We start from the raw sequence: 23,971 nt of genomic DNA on the forward strand, positions 1-23,971 counted from the left end.
AGAATAGTTTGGTTAACATGGTCGACTCAATGAATGCAAAGTGCCTTGGTCATGTGACTGCAAAACATCCCGACATCATCAACTCGTCACCAAGCGTGACACTGATGTACTAAGAGTTATTTTCACCTAACACTGTGTTGTTCATCATGGCCAAACAGTAGCAATACATAAGTTAAAAGACTGTAGTTTGGAAGTATTAGGAATGTATCAGTTGTTTGACTTAAAAATGTTTTATGTATCTACAGTTTGCACTGTAAAATGACATAATTCTTCCTAGATGGATGGGCAACAACAAAAAAATTCTCAACCATCATGATCCCATATTCCTCTTTGTCTTAACATGCATGTTGGCTTTAAGGGTTTTTTTTTTTAACCATAAATATGTTTATGGGTATTAAAATGAACAGGTGGTGCCTTTAAATCACTTAGTATTAAAAAAGACTAAAACATGCATATGTGAGTACATGCACATATTTACTTTGTTTCTTTTGCAGTTAATTGATGTTAACTGAAAGCCAGGTTTTTAAAAAAAGATTTTTTCTTCATCTACCAAGTATTTAACAAGACCTGATTGATTAAAACCTTGGGTCTGCAATTTAAATGTTGTACATAACTAAGCAAACTAATTACAGTTCTCTCTCATGCTACACACATAGACAGACCATACATTTTACTCAACACATTCAGGTTTGCTTGCGTTATATTTTATTTCAAAGGCAGAACTAATTAATATAATTTTAATGAAACTTCCATTATGGTCCAACAGATAAATGATGCTATGCATGTATTTCTATTAGTATGCTTCTTTAAAAATGTTACAATGCACTTATAAAATTACATCAGTGAATGGAAATAACGAATTGTTTCAATCTCTCAACAGACGCCATCTCCAACAAGCTCCACTTCATCCACCTGGGAAGAAAAGAACACTTGCATCACAATACTGCTCATAGGTGTTGTTCAGCATTCAAAACTCTCAATACTGAGCATCGATTAAGAAAACGGTACCAACTTTGTGATCAATTTGCTTCTCACACTGCTGACAGCAGTGGTCAGCTCCACCCACATCCAACTTTGCTAGTCATAATACTTTGGCCTGGGTGTAGCAGGTTCTGTGGTGTACCCACTACAGAGAACCTTCAACACACAGTTGTGCAGCCTCACTTAGAAGTAGTCTGAGAAGAAAATGAGGAGCGTTCACATGGTGACTAATATGCACCATGTTCTACATAAGGACTAGAGAGGTAATTATTTGCAGCTGCATTACAGTCTGGTTTGGGAATAGCACTACAAGAGCCTACAATGCAGAGTGAGGACAGGTAAAAAGACTATTGGTGTTTCTCTGCCCTGACTAGCTAATCAACGTTTGCATGACCTGCTGCACTTGTAGTGATTTAGAAGTGTGACGGTGGCCCACCCACCCATTTCATTGCTTCCTCTCCCTGCAGTCCTCTGGAAAAAAGTATCGCAACATGAAGGCTTTAAATACCAAGATGGGAAACAATTTTTCTTCACGTAAGACTCCTGAATGCCTTCTAATCTAAGTCTGTACTGTACATATACACTATCCTCAACTTAGTCGTTGTGTTACATTGTGTCGTTGGACTGCAGAGAAGCATCTCATTTCTCCATGTACCATTTAGATGGTTGAAATCATTTCTATTTCAATTGAACTTACAACATTAAACATGAAATGTCTTTATTTTATTTTATTGCTTTAAGTTAAGATGTTTTTAATAGTCTGTTTTACAACTTTTACGTGTATTATTAATACACTTAATTTAATATGATAAATGTACATAGATATTAAATGAACTGTTGCTAATAATCTGCAACTAATTAAACAACAAACCCCCTAAACATCATTAAGTAACAAAGCATGACTCGCATCATTAAAGCCACTTCAATAAATGTGTCCTGCAGACACGTGTTTTGGGTTAGTGGAAGTTCTTGATCTTTTTGACAGCCTTGGAGGAAAGTTGATGTACAATGTTCACTATTCCTTGGTCTGCCCTTTTGACTCCTTTTTTCCCTCTCTACGTGACCAGATCACCGTCTATATCCGGGCCAGGATCTTGAGTAGCGCACGCTTTCATGTTCTAGATAATAAATTACTCATGAAATATTTGCTCTGCCTTCAGGCTCAGCTTTCTCTCCAACATCCTCTTAGCCCGTGAAACATCTCCAAGTGCAGACTTGTGTCACCTCTACCAGCAAGGTCAATTTTTCCAATTTAGAACCAGGGCATTACAGACGATTTCAAATTGCATTAGTGTCAAGGTGGTGCTTCTTGCACCTTTTCCTCTCACCAGTTGTACTTCTCCTTTCATTCAGACGACTAGACAGTTTTCCCAAAACAAGCCATCTGAAATATAGAATATTGCATGATTCAGTAATAAAGGGTCTGATCACTCAGCCTGGGTGCGCTTGACTACACCAGAGCATTCCATCAAAACTCAGTGAACCTTGAGGACATTTTAAAGATACAGCTGCAGAGTTCAGAAGGACAGCATGAGAACTGGAAGATGTCTGGGATATTGAAGTGTAACTAAACCTGACAGCTCCTGGTCACAAAGTTAACACTGTCTGCACATTAATCTATCCTGCTGTAGCTGCAAAGAATTATTATTCTCTGTTTATTAAAAGTCGGATCATCTGGATAATGACGACACAGACATGATTAAGACGACAATGTCACAATGGAAAAAAAACATCAAAGAGTTAAGCAGAAATAAAAACATAAAACTGTTTGTTTCACAAAACAATTTTCTACTGTATAAACAAAAGCAATTTTCAACTAATCACAAATTATTTTCAGTGTATAGTTGCGTTTTTGTTGTATCTATTTCCTGTTAGATGTGATCGATTTCTTTTCATTTGTTTGACTGTTCAGAATTTGCATATTAATTTATTTTATTCATCTGACTTTCCAAAGAAATGTTTCTTGAAACCTTGCTCCCAAGTGAAATTGAAGAAATTGCATGTTAAAGAACACAAAAATAACAAATTATGTAAATTTTAAATTAAATTAAATTCAGATCCTAAAAAAAAAACAATGTTTTTGATTTTTTTTATTGGGTTCAACTCAGACAAATGAAAATTACTGAAGAATTAGAACAGGGAGAACTTAAGAAAGAAAATAACTAAAGCGAGTTACTTTTGAACTGTCAGACATGACAAGCTGCTGCTATTTAAATTACTTTCAGACAACATCATGTCCTAATTGACTGAAATGTTTTACAGTTAAAATTATTCTGAAGCATTTTGGAGTGTAAAAAATCTATTTCCCTCTGAGACATCACATAGTGTTTTAATAAAGCAAATTATAATACTCAGTTGTGATTCCAAACATTAAAAACTAACTAACTTGTATGTTTTTACTAAAGGAAATGTAATTTTGACTATAATTTCATTATTATTATTGTTTTATCTTGGAAGCATATAAAAAGCAGATAAAGGAATGAGGAGCAGATGCAAAGACTCCCCTGACTTTAAACCCCAAGCATTCCCATATGTGCCCTCACTTATAGATCTCAGCAATAAGGTGAAAATTCAGTCACCCGTGATTATTACCAGCTCACTCATGAAATCGGGAACCACGGGGCAGCGATAGAGCGAGGAGACACAGTTAGAGATCAGGATCTACTTTCCATCAGACTGAGACAGCCCTTCATTTTCGAAAAGCTACTTCCAGCTATGATAAATGTCTGATAAATGTATATATATATTCATCAAAAATGTGAAAGTGCGTTTCTGAAAATGCATAAAAGAAACCCTTATGACCTTCCTGATTTCCCAAAAGTAATTTGCTTCATTTAAAAATTCAAACAGCTGAAATATTTATATTCCAATAAAAAAGCTTTTTCCAGAGATCTTCATGTCCTGCAGTTTCCTTTTTATGACACGCGCACACAGACACACACACACACACACACACACACGCACTCACACACACGCACTCACACACACATCAAGACCTGAGTTGTTTTTAAACTGACCGCACTGCAGTTTAAAGCTAAATGATTGTTGGAGCACTTAAGATAAGTAGCAAATATTATTTACTTTTTCACAGTTAAACCATTGAACATTTTATGCATTGAGAAAGGCATATAAATGTGTGTGAAGAAATTAAAAAGTTGACCGTAACTGGATCTGATCAGAATTTGCAGAACGTGGTCGGAGTCATGTCCCCCTTCCTCCACTTCTGCATCTGTTTTTCTTGAAATACAATATTGTGCATTTTCTTTAACGTCATACATAATCCCAAAGCTCAAGCTGTATGAATCATTCATATGCGTTTCTGCAGTGCAGGCAGTCTTCTATGTCACAACTTCACTTTCAGAGAATTTCTCACATCAATAAGTTTGCATTAGTTTGAAGTGGAACTTTTGCCATTTTTTGGAATGATAAAATTAAGGATTAAGAGATTTCAACAAAAATTTATTTTAAAAGCCTCAAGTTAAACACGTTTTTTTGACATTAGGTAAAAACCTACCTTCAGTCTTTTAGATCTTTGAAACGCTGTGCTTTTTACAACCATGTAATAAAAGAAAAAAGAAAATAATGCAATTAACATATCCTAATTCTCCAAATTAATTTACTACAGCATTTAAATAGGGATATTATGTATTCTTCCTGACTAAGTGTGGCATTTTTAGTGTAATCAAGTAACTATGTCACCTTCAGTTGACATCAAATAGTGTTACCATATTAAAATAACTTTAAAGTAATCTGACTTTGCAATTTATTCCCTTAAAATCAGCCACAACCGTTCTTAGGAGTATTGGACTGAGAAGTGCTTCGTATAATAACCTCGTAGGTTGCTGATTGCTGCTGCCGCTAGTCTGGTGGAGCTGAGTGGGTAAGGTGTGGGGATGTTAAGAACTGAAAAAACCTAAGTCAGAAAATATGAGAAGTTTTAAAACACATTGCAAAGATAGTTTTCTCAGAATGTGAGTAAACTACCTTTTACTCACTACCTGGAAAAGGAAAATAACATTTAAACATATGATGTGTATGAAATGGCATGTATAGATACAATTGAAGATAGTAATTGTCCTGTACATTTTGATGGAAATAACAAGATTGTCAATACGATCAATAATAGTGTATAAACAAGGTCAACAAAGACATTGCAAAATTGGACACATTAAAAAATCCAAATAATCGTGATGGCCATAAATAATGTTGTTCATGTTTTTGAAAGAAATCATAAGGTTATCTTAGGATTTCTTCAAAAAAATTGAACAAGAAATCATAAGTATTTAAAAAAAAAGTCAAAATAAACATATTTATCACAATGATGTACGAATAAACATTTGTAACCTTTGACTGACATTGGAACAATATTTCCAACTGGTATATTCAGTGACAAAATGAAAATGGCAAAAGTCAACTTCTCAGACCAAACTGGTTATAAACACATCTTCCCAGATTTAAGGCATGTTTCGCTTCTGCCACAGTTATATATAATTTTAGAAAAAAGAGGTTTTCGTGCAGCCCAGACAAATTCTTTGAAAAATGCAAGTTATTTTCTGACAGTCAACACAAATGTGGAACAATTGGGTCTATAACACATGCATGCTTTACATACTTCTTCAGAATAACACCAATATAAACCGTTTAACATATTAAATGTTAAATCTGATGCACTTTGTAGTCTAGAACAATGTTAATAATAAACCCGAAGACCATGGAGTTGAATAACACTGGTTATCACTCTACAGTTGAATTTCAGGTTGAGGATAAAATAGGCAGGAATACACATATAACAGCAGGGAAGAGTGCATGAAAGCTCAGATACGCAGTCTGGAGTCTTTACAGACTCTCACGTGACTGTCTGGTTAGCAGAGAGATGAACGTGATTGACAACCACAACGGGATGTAAAAATTCCCTGCAACACGTGTGGAACTAACAACAAACATTTTATGACATCTCTGTGCAGACCTACTTATAAAAGGAATTCATCTGAACTAATTCATCTTTTTGTTTTCCGGTTTATGCTTAGCAGCTGAATCCTTGAGCTGATTTTTCCCCCCTTATCAACAGGCACAAAAATACATGTGCTGACATAAGTTTTTATTGGGTCACTGCATCAGTTTGCCATTAACAGAGACATTATCATACACATGAGCGTACAGATGAGCTAAGCCTGAGTGTAAACCAGCTTTCCAATATAATTTATAACCCACAAGTCAAGCCAGATTAGGTTTGATTGGATCGCTGGTGCCATATGTGACCTACTATCTGTGCCCCGCTTGTACAACATGGCAGGAGGGTCAGTGATCTCCCAGGGCAAAGGTTGCCATGGAAACGACCTCTGGATGCTCCCTTCTGCTCTTCGCAGCGTTCACACGTCTCAGGGCAGAATTATTCAAGATTTCTTTATGTTGGGCTTGTATTCTTCTGCTCTATTTCCCCACTCTGCTCTACAGTTTCAGCTCCCCCAGCTTTCCTTTCCTCACACAGACAGTTATAGGCAGTGGCATTTGGATGTGTGCAAACGTTGTACATACGCAGATACCAAACAATGCAACCTCACCACCAACACACAAACATTTGTCACTTTTTGTACTTGGTTACTCTGATGAAACTATGCTTTTCTGGTTTATTGTTATTGTTAAATCAAATTTTAGTCTTACAAATATTCTTCATGCATCTTGGAGCAACCCTTTTACATATATACATAAAATTTCATGCTTCATTTTTCTGGAAAGTTAAATATCGAAGGATCCAGAAGCCTTCAATAAAATGATGGTCTGTGAAAATAAATATGAGCGCAGTTGCAAGTTGGAATCCTTTCCACACGCTGCTGAGCTCAGAACCTCGCCGCGTCTGTTCATGTGAAAACTTTATGATTCACTGCATAACGCTTTACAGAGGAATTCTACAAAAATGATCTGCAGAAAACATGTTTACTTAATGATTTAAAATTACACCAAGCAAACCTCAAAACACACATATCCTGTGATTATGGCATAAAGTGTATAATATCTTGTAAAACCATCTGGTTTACATGCTACAACATATACAGGAAAGTACTTTCTGCTATTGTATATTATTCATTCTATGTCAGATATTCAAGTGATAAGAAATACAGAGGCCAGTAAGAGTGTCTTTATGAAAAATACACTCTTTCTTGAGCCTACAGAAAGAAATAAAAAAACACACAGAGGTCTGACAAAGATCAGATTGCAATGTAATTTCATTGCAAAAAAATACAAGATCAAATATGAAGGCTCCCCCTGGAGATTCACAGTTTCTCACCCCGCTTCCTCCCAAGGTTGAGGTTAAGCACAAAGAAACCACAATAAAGTGGTGAAATTCTGCAGAAACCAAATTAAATTAACCATTTTTTTTCTTTCCACACTCTGTAAAGTCATTAAATAGATGTAGGGTTTTTATTAGCTCTTTACTGGAATCTGCAAGTCTGACAGGCTCTATCATTTATGTTTAAATGCTTTTTTGTGTGGAAAAGCATAAAAATGCTACAATATTTTTTAACAAACAATGAGTGAAATATTAGTCAAATAAATTCAGTAAACGTAAATCATACCAAAATAATAAACTTCTATTTGAATTGATACACGAGACCAAGCAATGAATAGGAAAGCATGGAAACCTGAAACCGAGCAGTGATTCTGAAAATCTATTTCAATGAAAGGCATTTCATCCTTGAACAAAGATAAAAAAAACTTTATCTTCCAAACGACAAGCTTCTGACTAATACATTATACAAATAATTTACAACAAAAAAACTATTAAAAAAAGTCCTTGAGTTGAATTGTAAGAAGCAAAAACATGTCACACTGCCTCCTTGCACAGAAAACACACTCCTCTTTTTTTTGCAGTTTGTCTGCAAGTGTACCAGTTTGTGAAACAGAGAAAAAAACTGTTGCACTTTTATAACAAACATTATCAGCGATGGGAAGAAAAATTCTGTAAATATTTCATGAATGATGTGAAAATTTTATAGACTGAATCAAAGTGTCCAAACTGAACTGTATTTGCTTTCATCGAAGACTCTGGTTTCTCCAACAGAGGTCAGATTTTGAACAAAGACATCATGTTTTTTTTTTGTTTTGTTTTTTAAATACAGTCTATTGCTTTTTTAATAAACTTTGTAACTAAAAACGGATTTCCATTTTTTAGGTACTATGTAAAGCAATCTTTGCTAATAACTAGAAATTAATATTTAACTGACTGATAACTATGAGAGAAATGGAAACTTGCAAATGAGTCCCTTTAAAAAAATGCTTTTTGTGCCACAAATCTTTAAATTAAAAGAGACTCTTCAGAATTATATTTATTTTATATGGTTATATTTTAAAAAATGACATTTTTATCTATCTTTAAAACTGTTCTCAATTTAAAATTAGTTACTGTCTGTGTTAATTGAACAAAAAGTGCCTCTGTAACAGTAATAACTTCATTCTATAAATAGAATGAAATCTGACACCTGGCCACTCAAACGCAGACTCCTGGCACGTACCTTTGAGTTGTGAGCAAAAGATTGCAGTTAAGAGATTCAAGACACAACCGGGACTTTCTAATCCCACCTGAGTCATTAATTCAATGTTATTCACGGCGCGCTCCGTCAGGGTTCTCCATTTGCCAAGCAGGTCAACATGCACACTAGCGGGTTTCGCAGGGCTTATCCAGCAACTCTACATCAGGTCCAGTGAGCCAGTTGAGCTGGGTTACGATGAAAGACTTTATGCCTGCAAAAAAAAAGTCCACAGCGACAGGCAAAGAAACAGGAATCCTCTTAGTGGGAATATCCTGTTGTGCTCCTCCATCTGTTGTTCTGTTACAGCCGGCATTCTGAATGGAGAGACGAGAAAGAAAGATAAGGAGGCAGGTTGTGTTTAGTAGTCTGGTGCTGTTCTGTCAGACTTTAATCATGCTTGAGTTCAGCTTTGTTTGCAACAGTTATAAGACCGCGGCATCTTGGCATGTTTAAATGATTCATTGGAATACCCATTTTAATTTTTATGCATTTAATTAGAATGCCTATGTCTTATTTTCTTATCTAATTTTGTATTTTGCATATATGCAGTTAATACTAGATATTTAAATACATGTATAAAAATAACTTTTTTCCTTCTTGTCTCACTTTTAATCAGACTAAGCTTTTCCTGTTCTCAATCACGTAGGATTAGCAAAATTATTTCACACACACCGAGATGTGGGCTTAGTGATGTCCACTCCAAAACACTGGCTTTGTTGTCCTTGAGCCACTTTGTAACTAAAGTGGTGGGATACTTTATGTAACTGTCCATTTACAATGGTCATTGATCTATAAACCTTGACTACCTTGTTAATGTCTTGAGATGTTGCCTAAATGTTTCTACAAGGTTCTTTTCACAAGCTGACAGCTATATTTACCTCCCACAGCTGAACCTCCACACGACATGATGCTGAAAACCCTGTACTTCGCCTTAAGGATTGCGTTTTCAGGTTTAATAACTTCTCCCTTTTTTCCTAAATGTAATAATTTAGCTGAACACTTTCGTTTTGATTTAGTCAAACCAAAATTTTGTGAATTTACTAACTGTATTCTGTTTTTCATGTTGCTTTAGGAATGATGGCTTCTTCTTCTCTGAGTGGTGTTGCAGCCCATATTGATACAGGAGTGATTTCATTGTGGCTAATGACACTTTATACCAGAACATTCACAAGATCTTTACACCAAAACATGTTCAATTCTGGATCTGTGATGTGTTTGTTTACACAGTGTGGATAAAAGTTGTTTCAACTGTGTGTGTGTTTATTTTAATACTGCTTTAATAATTTAATACTAATTCATATTTTTACACAATAGCAATTCACTAATTAAACATTTTAATTGAACAGTTTAGCATAAAACGTTGTTTTATAATAATTTTTTTTTTCAGATTGTACTTCATTCAACAGAAACTTTTTCTGGTCTGTGTATGAGATTTAGAACATAGAAGAATAAGAAGAAATTCCATAAGTTCAAGGCAAATTCAAGGACTTTTTCTAACACCAATTTCAGGGTTCCTTTTAATAAACGATACCAGTAATGGATGACTCCCGTCTGACTCTGCAGATCCTCAAAAAGCCTTACAGTCAGCTAAAACAGTAGTGGCATTACCTTAAAAGTTAAGGCTTTTATAAATTTAAGTCGTTCCCATTAACATTAGAAAGCCTGTGATAGCTTACACATTAGAGTATGAAGACTGCAACACATGTTGGCTTCGGCACAGTTTGAAAAAATTAGCTTTGGTTTGGAGACGAAAGCCACAATGTCAACAGCATGCTGCATCATCACACAGCAACAGATTTATGCTTGTATGTTCATAACTGTTTATATAATTTAGGAGAGAGCTTAAAGACATGTCTGCATCTGAAACCAAAGCCATGATTAATATCAGCCATTTAATCAAAGCATTTATTTTGTCATGACTGTCAGATGAATTATGTTTTACAAGACTTCATTTTTACAGCAAGCTTGCCTGGATTTATTGCAATGATAAAATATGTTGTCTGTCCTCTGAAAGAATTTCCGTTTAACTGTGCCAATGGCCCCATGTAAACCAAAGACAACACTGACTACAGTCTTCCTCTTTATCATCTTATTTTGTTGGAGAGAACTATATCTGAATTTGAACAGGGATGTGAATTTACTTCAGTGGGAGCAACTCCTTGCAGGTCCTGGCAGTTACTAGTAAAGCGTCTACCGTGTCTGTAAAGTTACCTTAACAAGACAATAAATGAATGCCTGCCAAGACTCTTGGTCTATTTAATTAAAGCTCAAGCAACTTAGTGGGATTGAATTAAATTTTTGGCAGGGATAAACCAATATGCTGGGAAGGTGGTGGAGGTTAAGTGGAGTGCAGTGGGGTGAGAGTCCACTTTTTTTTTTCTTTCTTTCACTTGTATGGTTTTTGTAGGTTACATTTGTGCCAGATGGTTTAATCATGTCAGCAAAAATATAAGAATACATTTGATATATTTCAAACCTGGATTATCAAAGATAAATTATATTACCAGTTTAACTAAGTAAATCCAGCTGATTCTGCTGTCTGCTCGTGAAGACGTTAATCCACATACAGAAGTCTCATTGCACGAGTCTTGAGCTTTTTGTCCCCATCAAGAGACAGGAATCAGCAATGACATCATTTATAAAGAGCAGGCCATTCTCTTATATTTCTGTTACTGTCATCTATTTCTAAAGATGATTGAGCACTAGACTTTTCCAGAAGCCCTTTAAGACTTTTCATGAAACTGATACACTGATGGCCTGAAGTCAGTTCATTTCAAATTGAAGCTGGGGTCCAGTTTTTGTCAATTAAAGGTCCAGTCAGAGTGTTAAACTCTCTTGGTTCAATTTGAATAGTACTTGATTGGCTTTGGGCCAATACAAGTTGAAGCTGAAGCTGAAGACCAATGTTTTTTATTTTGTTACTTATACAATAAGTAACATAAGTGTATTTCATTGGGTTTTTTGGGGGGGGGGTTTGTTGTTCATTTCATTTTATTTGTTTAATTTCATGAAGAATCTAACTCTTCTTAAATACTATTAATTAACTTTGTGCTTGAACTTTTAATTTTTGTTTTAAAAACAAGTCTGCAGCAAAGTCACCAATTTTAGTAAAATGTTAATTAAATAAACAAATAAAAATATTGCTCCGAATCTCTTATTTGTATATTTCCTCTCTTAAATGATGGGCTCTGGGAATGTTCATCTTTTAATCTCTAGGTGGCAGTGTTGATACAAGACCTAAAATAACAAGCAAATACACTGTACACATCAAGTTTGTGTTGCGACTGCTTACTAATAAATTTCATCATAAAGTCATGTTTTCTGAAACAACTCAGTTCTTCATTTTATAATCTTGGCCAATGGAAAACATTAGTTTTGTGCTATATCATATAAATTGTGATTATATTTGTTGTTTCTTGTAATGGATTTGGGCAGCTTTATGAGAAGTACCATCTATCCAAATATGTTAACTTTAATATACTTAATAGTACATAATTTATACTAAGTGGATTAAATCTTTATTAGGAAATCAGGTGAGTGTGATTTGTTTTAATAACCCAATACAAGATCATTTTAAATGCTGATGAAAAAAATCTGAAAAGTGGTTTGAACTATGCGAAAATTTATTATTAAAATTATGAATTTACTTATTTTGTTTTTTTATTCTAATTTGTGTGCTGACCTTTGTACAAATGTGATGTTATTCAAATTAAATAAAATATAATTTTTAAAAACAAGACAGAATTACATGATTCATAACATTATTTTGTATTTCCATTAGCTTGCAGTTCGGTGTTAATGTTGTGATATTGCTTTACACAACACATTGCATGTGGTCATACCATTTTATATGGATTACACTTGTAAACTTGGGCAAGTTAGTGCACCTGGCATTTTATTGGATGATACATTGTAAGTTTGTTGCATGTTACCAGAGCTATGCTTTATGTTTACTGCTGTAGACCATACACAATAAACAGTTTTAAAACTGCGCTGTTACGGAACGGTGGTGTTGTATGGTTTGCTTTTACTGGATTACAGACGTGCAGAGAAACATGAGAGGATTTATGTCACATTTTAGGCTGTCTGCTTTGCATTTCAAATGCTTCATTACAGCCGTAGCAGACACTGTATCTATTATAACATTGCGTGGAAGAGAAATCTCTGTCGGCTAAATTCAAGGAGTATTAATATCATTTCTTCAACGTCTTTCACTTTACTTCTGGCTCAAGTCAATGCTGGGCTTGTATGGAACTCATTATAGTAAGGGAAGGGGGGGCTTGCTTTCTCAGTGCCTTGCCATTTTGTTCCATCTGTTTAGAAGTCACCTGAACATGATCTGAAGCCAGCCAGTCAAGTGACCTGGAATCAATACAGTCCAGCCCAGTGGAGGCAAATAAATCAGCCTGCTTCATTTAACCCATGAGAGTTCTGCCGCATAGCTACAGCACCACGGCTTGTAATAAGAAAAGCATGTTTGATGACAAACTGATTATTCCAAATTCTTGTTTCTCATTCAGCTTCAGTAACTTCAGACTTGTATCCAGGAGGCAAACCGCTATATATACTCTTGTACATGGTGGACTGTCATGAGCACATGTGTTATGGAGTCACGTCTGTAGCTCTCTTTGAACAAGAACTAGTCTGAAATCTTTGCATAAATTGGTATATTTATCATGCGTTCGTTCTGAGTGTCATGTATGTATGTGTCTGCTTTGAATTAGAAAGGAAGTAATAATACTTTTTAAGCTGAACATTTCTGCAACTGTGTTCGTCCTTCGCTAAATGAAGTCTCAATCAGAATTTTTTTTTTGTATTTGTTTTCTTTTTTAATAATGCTGGAATTTCACCAAATATTTTGGCGCAAGAAATATATTTTACAGAATTGTGAAAAAACACAAAAAAATCGCAAACTCCTCCAAGAATACCTTTGGCAAACAAACATCTAATTAAAATTGTGTTAAAGTTATGATAGTAAAATGCGTTACGACTATTTATAAAAATGTGTTTTTTCATCTGTTGTTGGAAAACCATTACATCTGACATCTTTGCTGGAATACATTAAAACATCTCATATGCCATTTGTAGTTCACTATTAAAAATCACAGACAATTAAATATTTTATACATTCATGAGTTTAGTAGTTTTGTTTCTCTGAACAAAATTACATCTCTGAATTTTTTAAAACACGTATTCTCTCAAGGTGTTGTAGTGCATTTAATTTATATGCATGCGGCTGGTTTACATTAGACAGGAAGAAGTACTAATTTTTAATTAATACATTTTATATGTAAATCTAGTGTAATGTCTAATCTTTTTTAATTTTATTGTTTTTATATTTATATTATAAAAAAATTTAAGATTATGAAAATTTACAATTAATTTTTGAGTATGAAATATTTTACAAAATTGTAAAAAAAAAAATATGACTTTTGCTTGCATAATTATCACAGAATCACTGAATGGTCAACAGTAGTTTCACTAAAACAAGGTGTAACTCAAAATAGGTAAATGTATATATATGACTATTTAATGTGGTTTATTAAATAACTTGAGGTCATTATTATCAATGGCAGTGAATCCAGAATACTACTTTAAGACCTCTGAAATCAGTTTTGTGTTTATGCTGTTCTAACAGCTCTGTTTCTACTCTTACAATTTATGCATAGTGATAAGATAATCAAGTCACGTTTTATGCTCTTTCTTGTGCAAGAAGAAAAGCAGTGCTTTATTAGCTCAGCCATATTTTTTTTTACAACAGGTCATTTTTGCCTCTATTTGAAGTAATTACTCTTGGGTGGAACATACTGACAAAGTTACCTGCTCGGAGATATTCAATTAATTAAATATAATTTAATTTAAAATAATAACTGTTAAATAAGTAACTATATATATTAATTTAGCATCTCTGCAACATAACATCAGCATTAGCAATTCAGATATGACTTTGATGAAGTTATTACTAACATTCTGAAATTATTATTATTTGTCTCGACTTTAATTCTACTTTAGATGTAGGTCACAAAATGAACTGGATGAGTCATTAATTGAATTATAATGCATTCGCCTTTTTAAACTTTGCCGTGTTTCATCCTGCTTTATTTATTGCAGATATCCAGCAGAGAGAAAATCAATCTATCTATCTATCTATCTATCTATCTATCTATCTATCTATCTATCTATCTATCTATCTATCTATCTATCTATCTATCTATCTATCTATCTATCTATCTATCTATCTATCTATCTATCTATCTATCTAAGTTTTGCTGGCGAAAATAATAAAATATTCTGGAGTAGCCACAAAAAACAAGTGGTAAAACAATGTTCACAAATAAAACAATGAAGATGTGAAGGGAAAACGGAAAGGTAATTTGTGAACTTACTTCAGTTTTTTTCCCGGCTTGTCACGTTACAATCAGCGCTGGTTGTTGAAATGAGCTGTAGGAGTTTAGTGAATGTCACTGAGACCAGAACTTTGTTTAAAGAAAGGATAACCTATAATTTCAATCCGAGCATCGTGGGACTGAGAATAAGTTGCTCCATCTTTTACACAACGTCCCTCAACACTTCATTATGGCAAGGTGAGGCTCTGAGGATTGTCCGTCTGTAGATGATTGACAGCAGGGTGAACTGAAGTGGAAGTGAAGGGGATAAACATTTTCTCTTAACATTGTCCAAACTAACAGTATGAATAATTAAAGTAAGTTAAAACCACTGATGCATGTGTAGTTACTCTTTATCTTTGATGTGAAAGGGAATTGAGTAATGTAGAGGTGAACATGTATGCTGTCCGCCTGTGTTGCTCGGTGCTCCCCTCTGTCTGCTCTTTCATGGTTTCGCCCAAACTTGGTCCAGATTTGAGTTCGTTTTTGCTCTGCTATCTGGGAGCGCTCAATTGCAGGAGAAGGACCGTCAGTCCCCTCTCTGTGTTTGCTGTCAATGGCTTTCTGGACTTATTTTATTTGAATGTCTGGGCTTTTTCAACACCAATAATGGATATTCTATGGATATTATGGAGCATACCGGCCGTGATAGCTGTTGAAGGTAAGCTCCTGCTCGCATCCCGACGGCTGCACGCGCATCCTTCTACCGGCTTGAGTTTGAGACAAAGCGCGTGCATAAATGCACGTTTATTATTTTTAATGGATACTTGCCATTCTCGTCGTTTTAAGAAATCCCGTCGGTGCTTCTCATAGTACCGAAATGTTGCATAAAGACTCCGCTTAGGTACGGTTGGGTGATAATGGGTCACAATTACACATGCTCTCGCAGCACCCTGTAGCCAATAACCTTTAATAACCTTAATAGTCTTATAAAACTACTGGCTGTTGTGTGATGCATTTACCTAAATTAGGAAATAAAAAACGTTAAATTTGGCAAGCGCGTCAATTTCCGTGGAGGTGTGTCGCTCCCACTTGTCAGTTGGGAATAAACAACCAAAGACCTGTTTTATAATTTTTATGTCGTTTTTTTATGTGTTCTATTATACATTTATACAAAATGAACATCGCCCAATTTGACCTGTAAAAGCTTGTTTTTCTTTTCAGATCATTGTGCAGTCAGTTGTACAGGGAGCTTAGCAAAGCAGGAAAGGGCATCAGTCAGCGTGGCTCAGCGCACAATGAAACAGGTTGAATGGTAAAAACAGAGCTTTCATAAGCTTTCAGGTGTTTACAGGAATCTATTCATTGTGCTTGAAAGTAACTCAGTAGGGCTTTCTACATGTGGGTCTTTTCTATTACGCACATATTCAGAGGTTGTTTCTTAAAAATACTTTAAAATGTTTAAACAAACAAACAAACAAACAAATCATGCAGTGTCTGTTTTATTATTTGTATTGCAGGTATCTCTTTAGAATGTAAAAAGGCCTAATTAAATTAGCATGCAGGTTTTGAGTAGCTGGAATGAGTTAGCCCACTGACAGTTCAGGACGGCCACGAACAGTGGAAAGTGTCAGCCCAGTAATTTTTTTCAGTCTATTTTGAGGATGTGTTCAGAAAACAAATGTGTCCTCCTTCCTCTGGTCAATTTAACAAAACCTCATAATTACAGGTGGAGCAAAGAAACTATTCCAGACCAAACCCAATGTAACTGCAGGATAATGTACCAAAAAAAGAATAAAAAACAATAGGAAACTTTTTGTTCATCTTTAACTATGTACCGTATGTGTATACAGATTTGTTCTTCAGGTTAAAAACCTGGCAGGCTTCATGTACTGTTACGACTGACAGACTGACAACCATCATGCATATTTGCATAGGCCACAACTTACTGCTCTAGTTCATGTTTTTGGTTCATTTAAACATCATGCTCAGTGGCACTCATTGCAGTGTGCACACAGACAGGTTTGCATGATACCTTTAATATTTGTAAATGTTGAATTTACAAAAAAATGTGTCAGCCTGGTCCAAGACTCACAAAATTTTTAGCTGAACAACAAAAAAGGGAAAATATGCTACAACGTATAAGTTTTTAATAAAATAATTATACCATTATTATATTTTTGGGTCATTTTCCACTGTCCAAATACAACTGCTGTAAATTATTAGATTAAATTTGTAAATTAATTATTTTCCATATAGAGATAAATATTGTTTAGGCTGAATATAAACGTATATTAAGTGAAAACTGCAATAAGTTAAGAAAAAATTTAGAAACGGATACTATGTAACATTATCCTTTATGTACGCGGTCTACCACAACAGTGTGTTTGTATTTAATTTGTGATATTATTTTTGCTTGATTTTTGTTGAAGTAACAGTTTATTTTTCTGACCTGGATTTGTTTTTGCTGGTCGCTTCAAGTTCAAGGGAAGCACAGGATATGAAAGCTTCCAAAAATAACAACAATTTCACACTATTCAGTGTTCTACTTCCACTTGTTTTTTTTTCTCTCTCTCTCTCTCTTTTTCAGACACAATCAGAGCCACTGTTGTAGTTTCTTTTCTTGCTTTTCAGTTAAGGCTGCAATCAAACATCACCTCGAAATCCTTAAACAGATTTTTCTGTATTGTAATACAAATCATTATGGTTTCACGGCAATGCTTCACGAATCAAATGCAGCATGCTAATTTCGAGGACTTTTTGATCACACGGTGTAGCACCACTTTATGATTCGAAACCCAACTAAGCCCGTTGCCGACTGAATGCCGTCCCACATCTCAGTTCTACCCTGTGACTCACCCTACTTGACTATCCAATGAAATCGCAAGTTGGGCTTACGTAGGAAAAATTAAGAGTTGAAAAAGAGGTCACTGCAGCTCTTATCTAAAAAAAAATGTCTATCCCAGCATGCAACACTGACGAAGCCCTCCAGTGGACTTTTTCGACACGTTTCATGAAGAGAAGACATTTCGTCCTCTACTAATCTTAGCAGTTGAAAACGTCTTTACATAGTCCTTTTATTAAGCGTTGATAGAAAAATAATTTTATTCCAGCATCAAATTTCATTTTTAATTGTCAGGAAAAAATTTATCGGTCAGAAAAGTGCGGATCAAAATCATTCACAGCAAAAATTAAATTGCGTATGCAGAAAATCTCAATACACGTGCTTATAATGCTTCTTATTTCCAGACAAGCAAATATAAAAGAGGTACATTGTTGTACAAATCAATGAATCAAGCAGGGACCATGTTAGGGGGGCTAAGAGGATTAAAACTATGTCTGAACTTAACAAAATCCCAGCTGTGCCCCAAGTGTACATTTTACAAATAGTACGTTAAATCTGAAAACTATAACGACAATATTGCAAGGTGGCGCTGAGGCATCACTGTTTGCGTTTAGACTATTTCTGTTTTCTTCAACATCTCATTTCTACTCAAACTACTGCTGAATAGTACGTCACCCCATTCAAACCTGTACGTTAAGTAAATTTATCCGTTGCATTCAGCCATTATTCAAAAGCATTTACACACAATGCGGAACGCAAAACAACCTTAAATCGCTGATTAGTGTTAATGTAAGCTGATGCCATGTCCTATTGGTTTAGTTAACAGCAAGGGATGGGCTCTTTTCGGAAATTAATTGACGCAGTACTGCCTGGGAAATTAGTCTGACTCTGTCAAACATGTCTATGAAAACACACCGTGGATTTATTCCCTTTATTAGCTCACCCATTCATTGTCATCAGTGTTAAGTTGACAGCCCCACTAACAACGGTGACACCAATCTAATTCTGTTGAGTGGAAATTTTCAGATTCATTCTCAGCCATAAAATTGTTGTAGCCTGTATTGTTAGGAGGAGATGAGTTTTACTAGATGGATTATTTGGCTTTTCTGCTGTTGCCTCTCCCCTTCTCCCCTCTTATTTATTGTGATGTTTGAGTTTGTACTGTCCAAATGTTTTTCTGGGAGGTTTGGTGTTGCTATGATGCAACACCATCCTTAACTAGCCTTGTATGCATGTCATTGTTGGTGTGAGTGGAATGATAGATCACTTTGATACAGCGTTTTTTCCTGTCGTTCTTTGAAGGAAACATAATGGGAGCGAAACCACAGCAGAGGATGGTGAAGTGGGGCAGAATGAGATCACAGCATGGAGTCTTTAAAAAATGTCTCACAGATTTGATTGCATTTCAGTATGCACTGCATTCCTTTAGCTCTGCATTCAGGACTGGACACCACACAGCTCAACATTGGCAAACGTGCTAATTTGGCGTTTTACACTTCTCATAGCTTTAATATCACATACGATGTTAATTTCTTGATTATTTTTACTTTTAGCTCTATGTCCTCATTTGACAACTAAGCAAACTGTCATTGTTATGGGTTTTTAAATTCCCTAAGTTTGGTGAATATGTTGTTAATGTAAGTCCAGTAAATGCTTCTGAGAATAACTATCAATAAAGAGAATATTAAAGAGTATAATGAATACAGGTTTAATTTTGAAAAAGCAAACAAGAGGTAGTTTGTGGAAGGTAAAATGAGTGATCGTATACAGTCCTGTGTTTTCTCAGTCCACCCAGTGAGCAGATGCATGGAGCTGGCCTGCACGCCAACCGCCACAGTAGGCTTTCACAAAGAATCTGTCTCTATTCAAGCCCTAATCCATGCTGCCGAGGGCCCAGGCATTGTCACTTTGCATGCAAAATTTCAATTAGTACTGGTACCAGTTGTTTCACTTGACGGGGGTGTCGCATTTCTGAGACATCTATGGCTACCTCTAGGGTGAGATTAAAGCAGTATCATTGATTTACTTAAGAACATTTTTCCGTCCCTGTATTGCATAAGGTTATACACGCTGTGACTGAACAGCTTAGCTTTATTGTGGCCACTGTATATATAATATTATATATAGATTTTGATTTGCAGTACTTGTGAAAAATAACTGATACATATTTAGATGTTATGTAAAAATTAAATGGAGAACAACTGAAAGCCAACGGGTTGTGTCGGTCAGAAGTGTTAAAACTTTCACAAAGAGAATTTCTGTTTGATCGGTTTCTGGTCCCTGCTAGCTTGAGCACATTGCTTCTGGCATCAGCCTTTTCAAACATTTTAACTAAAGTTTCTTTCCAACTTGTGATGGATAGCTTGACACTGTTTCCATGCCTTCAGCTGTTTGGATCAGATTGCTTTGGGTTGACTTTTGTGAGCCAACTCTCCTTTTAGTCCCATAGCTAACAGACTTTTGCAGGGTGGATTCTAAGCTAAAATGGCATTTAAGTTTGTGAAATGTATGTGATGAATAGTGTTGAAGTGTTGAAAAGGCTTCAACTTACCACATTTTTAGACCTAGAAACACTTCAAAAATCAAGGATCTCGTAGGTCCTCTTAATTTTATCTGCTATTTATCTTTGCCAGTAATATTGTTTTAAACAGAAAAAAAAATAGTGAAATGACTGAAGGGAATTTCCCGAGCCATAGGTAATATACGAAGTTGCCACAATGTCCTAAAGCACTGTAAACAGCACAGCATTGTTGTGCTTGCATTAGTCTCACATGATCGGTGAGTTTTCATTCCATGTTATCTTTCAATCAAGCTCAGTACATCATAGTTTTTTCTTTTTTACATAAAGTAGGCACTGTAAAAAACCTTCATTTTACTTCAAAAGTTGTTTCATTTTTATGGTTTAGTTTGACTCGGAGAACTTTTGGTCTGTAATTATTTTCTTGTTGTTTTAAAAGAAGAACAGGTGTCACTTTAGTCTCAGGCTTGACTAGTTTCCAAAGAGCAGATGGCCAAATATGGCTCCTTCATGATGCTATCTTGAATAGAAATATTATCAACAGGTGTTTGAAATTCTTCAATATGCTGCAGCATGCTGCCAGAGCCTTGCTAGAAAGTTAAATTGATTTATTTAAATATAGTTATGGTATAGATATTTATGTCCATTTGCGTTTCTAAAACAATAATCGAAATCAATTTTGCAGCAGTGATATACATTTTCCTAAGCAGGTGGGTTTTATTTTGACATCACAACATCTGTTGACAATTCTAAATGAAAAAGACCCTTTGAACACATTTATATCTGTGTAATGAAAGTTTTCCCAGCTGTCACTTTATGACTTGATACTTAGGAGTTTACTGCAGATAGATGGGGGTTGATTGGGTTTGTCATACTGATGCAGCAATCATTTGTCTCTTGATTGGCTCTAACTGGTCATCAGTGAGTCAAATGCTGCCTAATTGTGCATTATTTCCTCTTACTAAATGCATTAAGGCGGAATATTTCCACTTTATGCTCTTTAAACACATCCATAAAACTCTGCCTTTCTAATCAGTGCATGTTATTTTATATTTTTATGTGCAAATTTATTATTCCTTACCTATGTTTTTGTTTTTTTATCTCTCAAGACTCAGCACAAAAAATGTGTGACACTTGGTGTTTCTGAAAATTAACTAGCAAAAAACAAACATAAATTTAGTAATTAAGAAAAATCTAGTTGCTAAATTTGCCAGAGAAGTTACTACACATGAAAAAAATGAACTGTTTGTAAAATGTAAACTGAAGAACTATAAATATGTAAAATTGCAGAGAAATTTGCAATCAAGCAAAGCATTTGCCAAGCAATTGTTGAAATCACTAAAAAGTTATCACAAAAAGTAATCATTCATTTTTATAGTTATTTCAAAAATAGCAATTAAGTAATAACTATTGTAATCTAGCCAGGAGCATGCTTATTGTTACTGAAATATGAATAAATTATACGTTTTTGGATAAAATTCACAAAACACTGTACAAGATAAGTAATAAAGATCACATAAAAAATAGGAGTGCAGTTACTGCAGTTTTCTGGCGGATGACCAATCTTTAAGAGGTCTGACCAGCTGATTCAGATTTTGGCATGTACAGATTTTTTTGTCTGAAAAGTTAACTGCTCATGTGCAGACATGACCTGGTGCGTATTTCAAACCTTTGCAGAAGTAGATAAGATCGGTGGGTAAGATTCTTCAACACATTGTTCATTCAGCCATTAGCAAGTCTCTCTTAGCTTTGCTATATATTTTTAAACTATGATTTTCTTTTGTGTTTCTATAGGTTCAAGTCACTAAAATGACTGTACTGAAATACTTATTAAATAAAATTAAATAAAATATATTTAATGTGAGTAATATAACTCATAAATAAAATGAAGCTTGTGCCATCTTCTTGCTAACTAAAAGTGATGACTTTTGCATAGTTTAGCAAGAAACTTCCTTTTACCTCTCTGTAACCTTTCCAATATCTCACACAGAAATCTAGATCAAGGATGTGCCTATATCCTGTTATCTTAATTAGCACATGTTAATTGGCATTGCACAGTCTCTGGGTAAGTCATATTTATTAGGGAGGGCTTGATTCATCCTAACCCGTTGGGAGTCAGAGTTATTAGGGGACAGTGAAATATATTTTCAGCCACACAAAATAAAGCTTCATTGTCAAAATGGCCTTGCAAGATCTAGGCCTAATTGGAAAATTAAATTTATTACACAATGTGCTTGCTTGGATTGAAGTTTTACCTATTATTAGGAAAAGTTTTGCCCTTGATGCTTTCCATTTTTGCGTTGTATTTTGTGAGGTACTAAAGTGCGTTTTAATAAGTTTCAAAATAATTATTCATGTCACTTCCCTATGTCTGAGCGAGCCATACACATTTAACAATGTAGCGCTTCTAATTTTCAACTCACCAAAGCAGGCTCCTTGTGGCTAGGATGTGGGGAGAAAGAGAGACAGGAGGAAGAGGAGGAGGGAGAGCATAGCCTGAGAGAGGTCAGACCTTGTTTCAGAGATCCTCATCCACATACACCCCAGGTACTGTGACACAGCCTTTATGAGCGCGCCTGGTGAACACAAACCCACTGGATTAGTGTCTGTCTCTCAATGTGCCTGGGAGCAGAGCCCATCGTCAGAGACAAAGCGAGGCTGATTGCGTTGTCATCTGCATCACAAAGGGAAGCCTTTTCTACCTGAACCACTGCCTGTGTGCCGAGCTGCAGAACGCATCTATCAGCGACTCTGGACCCACGTGACATCTGTCTTTTGTTTTTTGTCCATCTTTGTCCCCTCTCTTCTATTATTTCTCCACGGCCCAAACCTTCTGTCCACCAGCAAGCCCCCCTCCCCCACCCCTGTAAATTAGTGTGCACCAGCCTCCTTTCTGATTTTGCTGGTGGTTATGTATTTAACACCGTGTGCATCATCCTGCCTCACAACACAAAGCCAGTAAAACATTTTTTTTGTATCTTCTCCTTTTCCCCTCTGGGTCTGGCTTGCTGGCTGTATCTCAGGTCTGCCAGACAGTATGATAAAAACAAAAACTCAGTCTTTCACTGTCTGACCCTAACAGGTCTATAAGCCTCACTCGGATAGAGACACCGCAGCTGAGGTGCTGCCAGCGGCTAGATGTCTTTTATCTGATTAGTGTACTTGGCAGGCAGGCCCTGCTTTTCTAAAAGTGATGACTGTGGTCCTGTGTTCGTGACCTGACCGGTTCCAGCAGCCATAACAGGCACAGATAAGGCCTCTGTCTTTGGATTATCTTCTTATGCTTGTAAACATATACGTTTGTCGTATCCTAATAGGCTTTCCTGAATGTGATTACTGCTGTAGGGTGGTAAAGATTACGTTGTTTTTCAGAAATTCAGGCCTTTAAAAGGAATATTGAATAAACTCAAAATGGTATGACATTTAAATTTCAGATGGAGGCATAGCAAGAGATGACTTTTTGTGTCCTCAAGTGTGATCGTTTTTATTCACTTTAGTAATTGCATTAGCTCAGAGAATAGAAAATGAACACAAGGCAATTAATTATTTGGCCTTTGGCTGTGACTTGTCTGGTTTTAGAGAGGTGGAGTTCATCTTCCGTTTTCCCAAATTAATTTGGAAATTGTAATCCTATTAGCAAAACCTTGTCAACCCTAAAATGCCAGGCACTGAAACTTGCTGCAATTCAGCTAAATGGTGAATACATTATACTGTCACTGCATTGAAAATTTCTGATTAAATTTATGGTTAATTAAAATGAAATTGTAACACA

The 23,971-nt window shown here is 35.4% G+C and overlaps 1 protein-coding gene and 2 long non-coding RNA genes across 10 annotated transcripts in view; 2 read left to right on the forward strand and 1 right to left on the reverse strand.

Moving 5' to 3' along the window:
- Positions 1-610: 610 nt before the first annotated feature.
- Positions 611-22,893, reverse strand: LOC103464765 (uncharacterized). 2 transcript variants are annotated; one of them, XR_533707.2, is made up of 3 exons: positions 22,623-22,893; positions 8,493-8,824; positions 611-912 (listed from the first exon to the last, which is right to left on the reverse strand). It is a non-coding gene; the product is annotated as an uncharacterized LOC103464765 (long non-coding RNA). The 2 variants fall into 2 exon arrangements; XR_014087519.1 differs by lacking the exon at positions 22,623-22,893 and adding an exon at positions 14,897-15,303.
- LOC145551644 (uncharacterized) lies at positions 8,835-9,763 on the forward strand. The gene is made up of 2 exons (XR_014087520.1): positions 8,835-9,460; positions 9,583-9,763. It is a non-coding gene; the product is annotated as an uncharacterized LOC145551644 (long non-coding RNA).
- ephb2b (eph receptor B2b) overlaps positions 15,397-23,971 on the forward strand; it is a 135,006-nt gene continuing 126,431 nt past the window's right edge. For 3 of the 7 annotated variants that reach the window (XM_008409108.3, XM_017304894.2, XM_008409111.3), the window contains exon 1: positions 15,402-15,557. In XM_008409108.3, coding sequence (XP_008407330.2) covers positions 15,506-15,557 — 52 coding nt within the window. In that variant the 5' untranslated portion in view covers positions 15,402-15,505. Of the gene's footprint in view, positions 15,558-23,971 lie in introns of all 7 variants that reach the window. The other 4 variants (XM_008409112.3, XM_008409113.3, XM_008409114.3 and 1 more) reach the window with 3 other exon arrangements.

The sequence above is a fragment of the Poecilia reticulata genome, chromosome 5 (assembly GCF_904066995.2).
Source record: "Poecilia reticulata chromosome 5, P_reticulata-male-v2, whole genome shotgun sequence".
In the NCBI taxonomy this organism is placed as follows: Eukaryota; Metazoa; Chordata; class Actinopteri; order Cyprinodontiformes; family Poeciliidae; genus Poecilia; species Poecilia reticulata.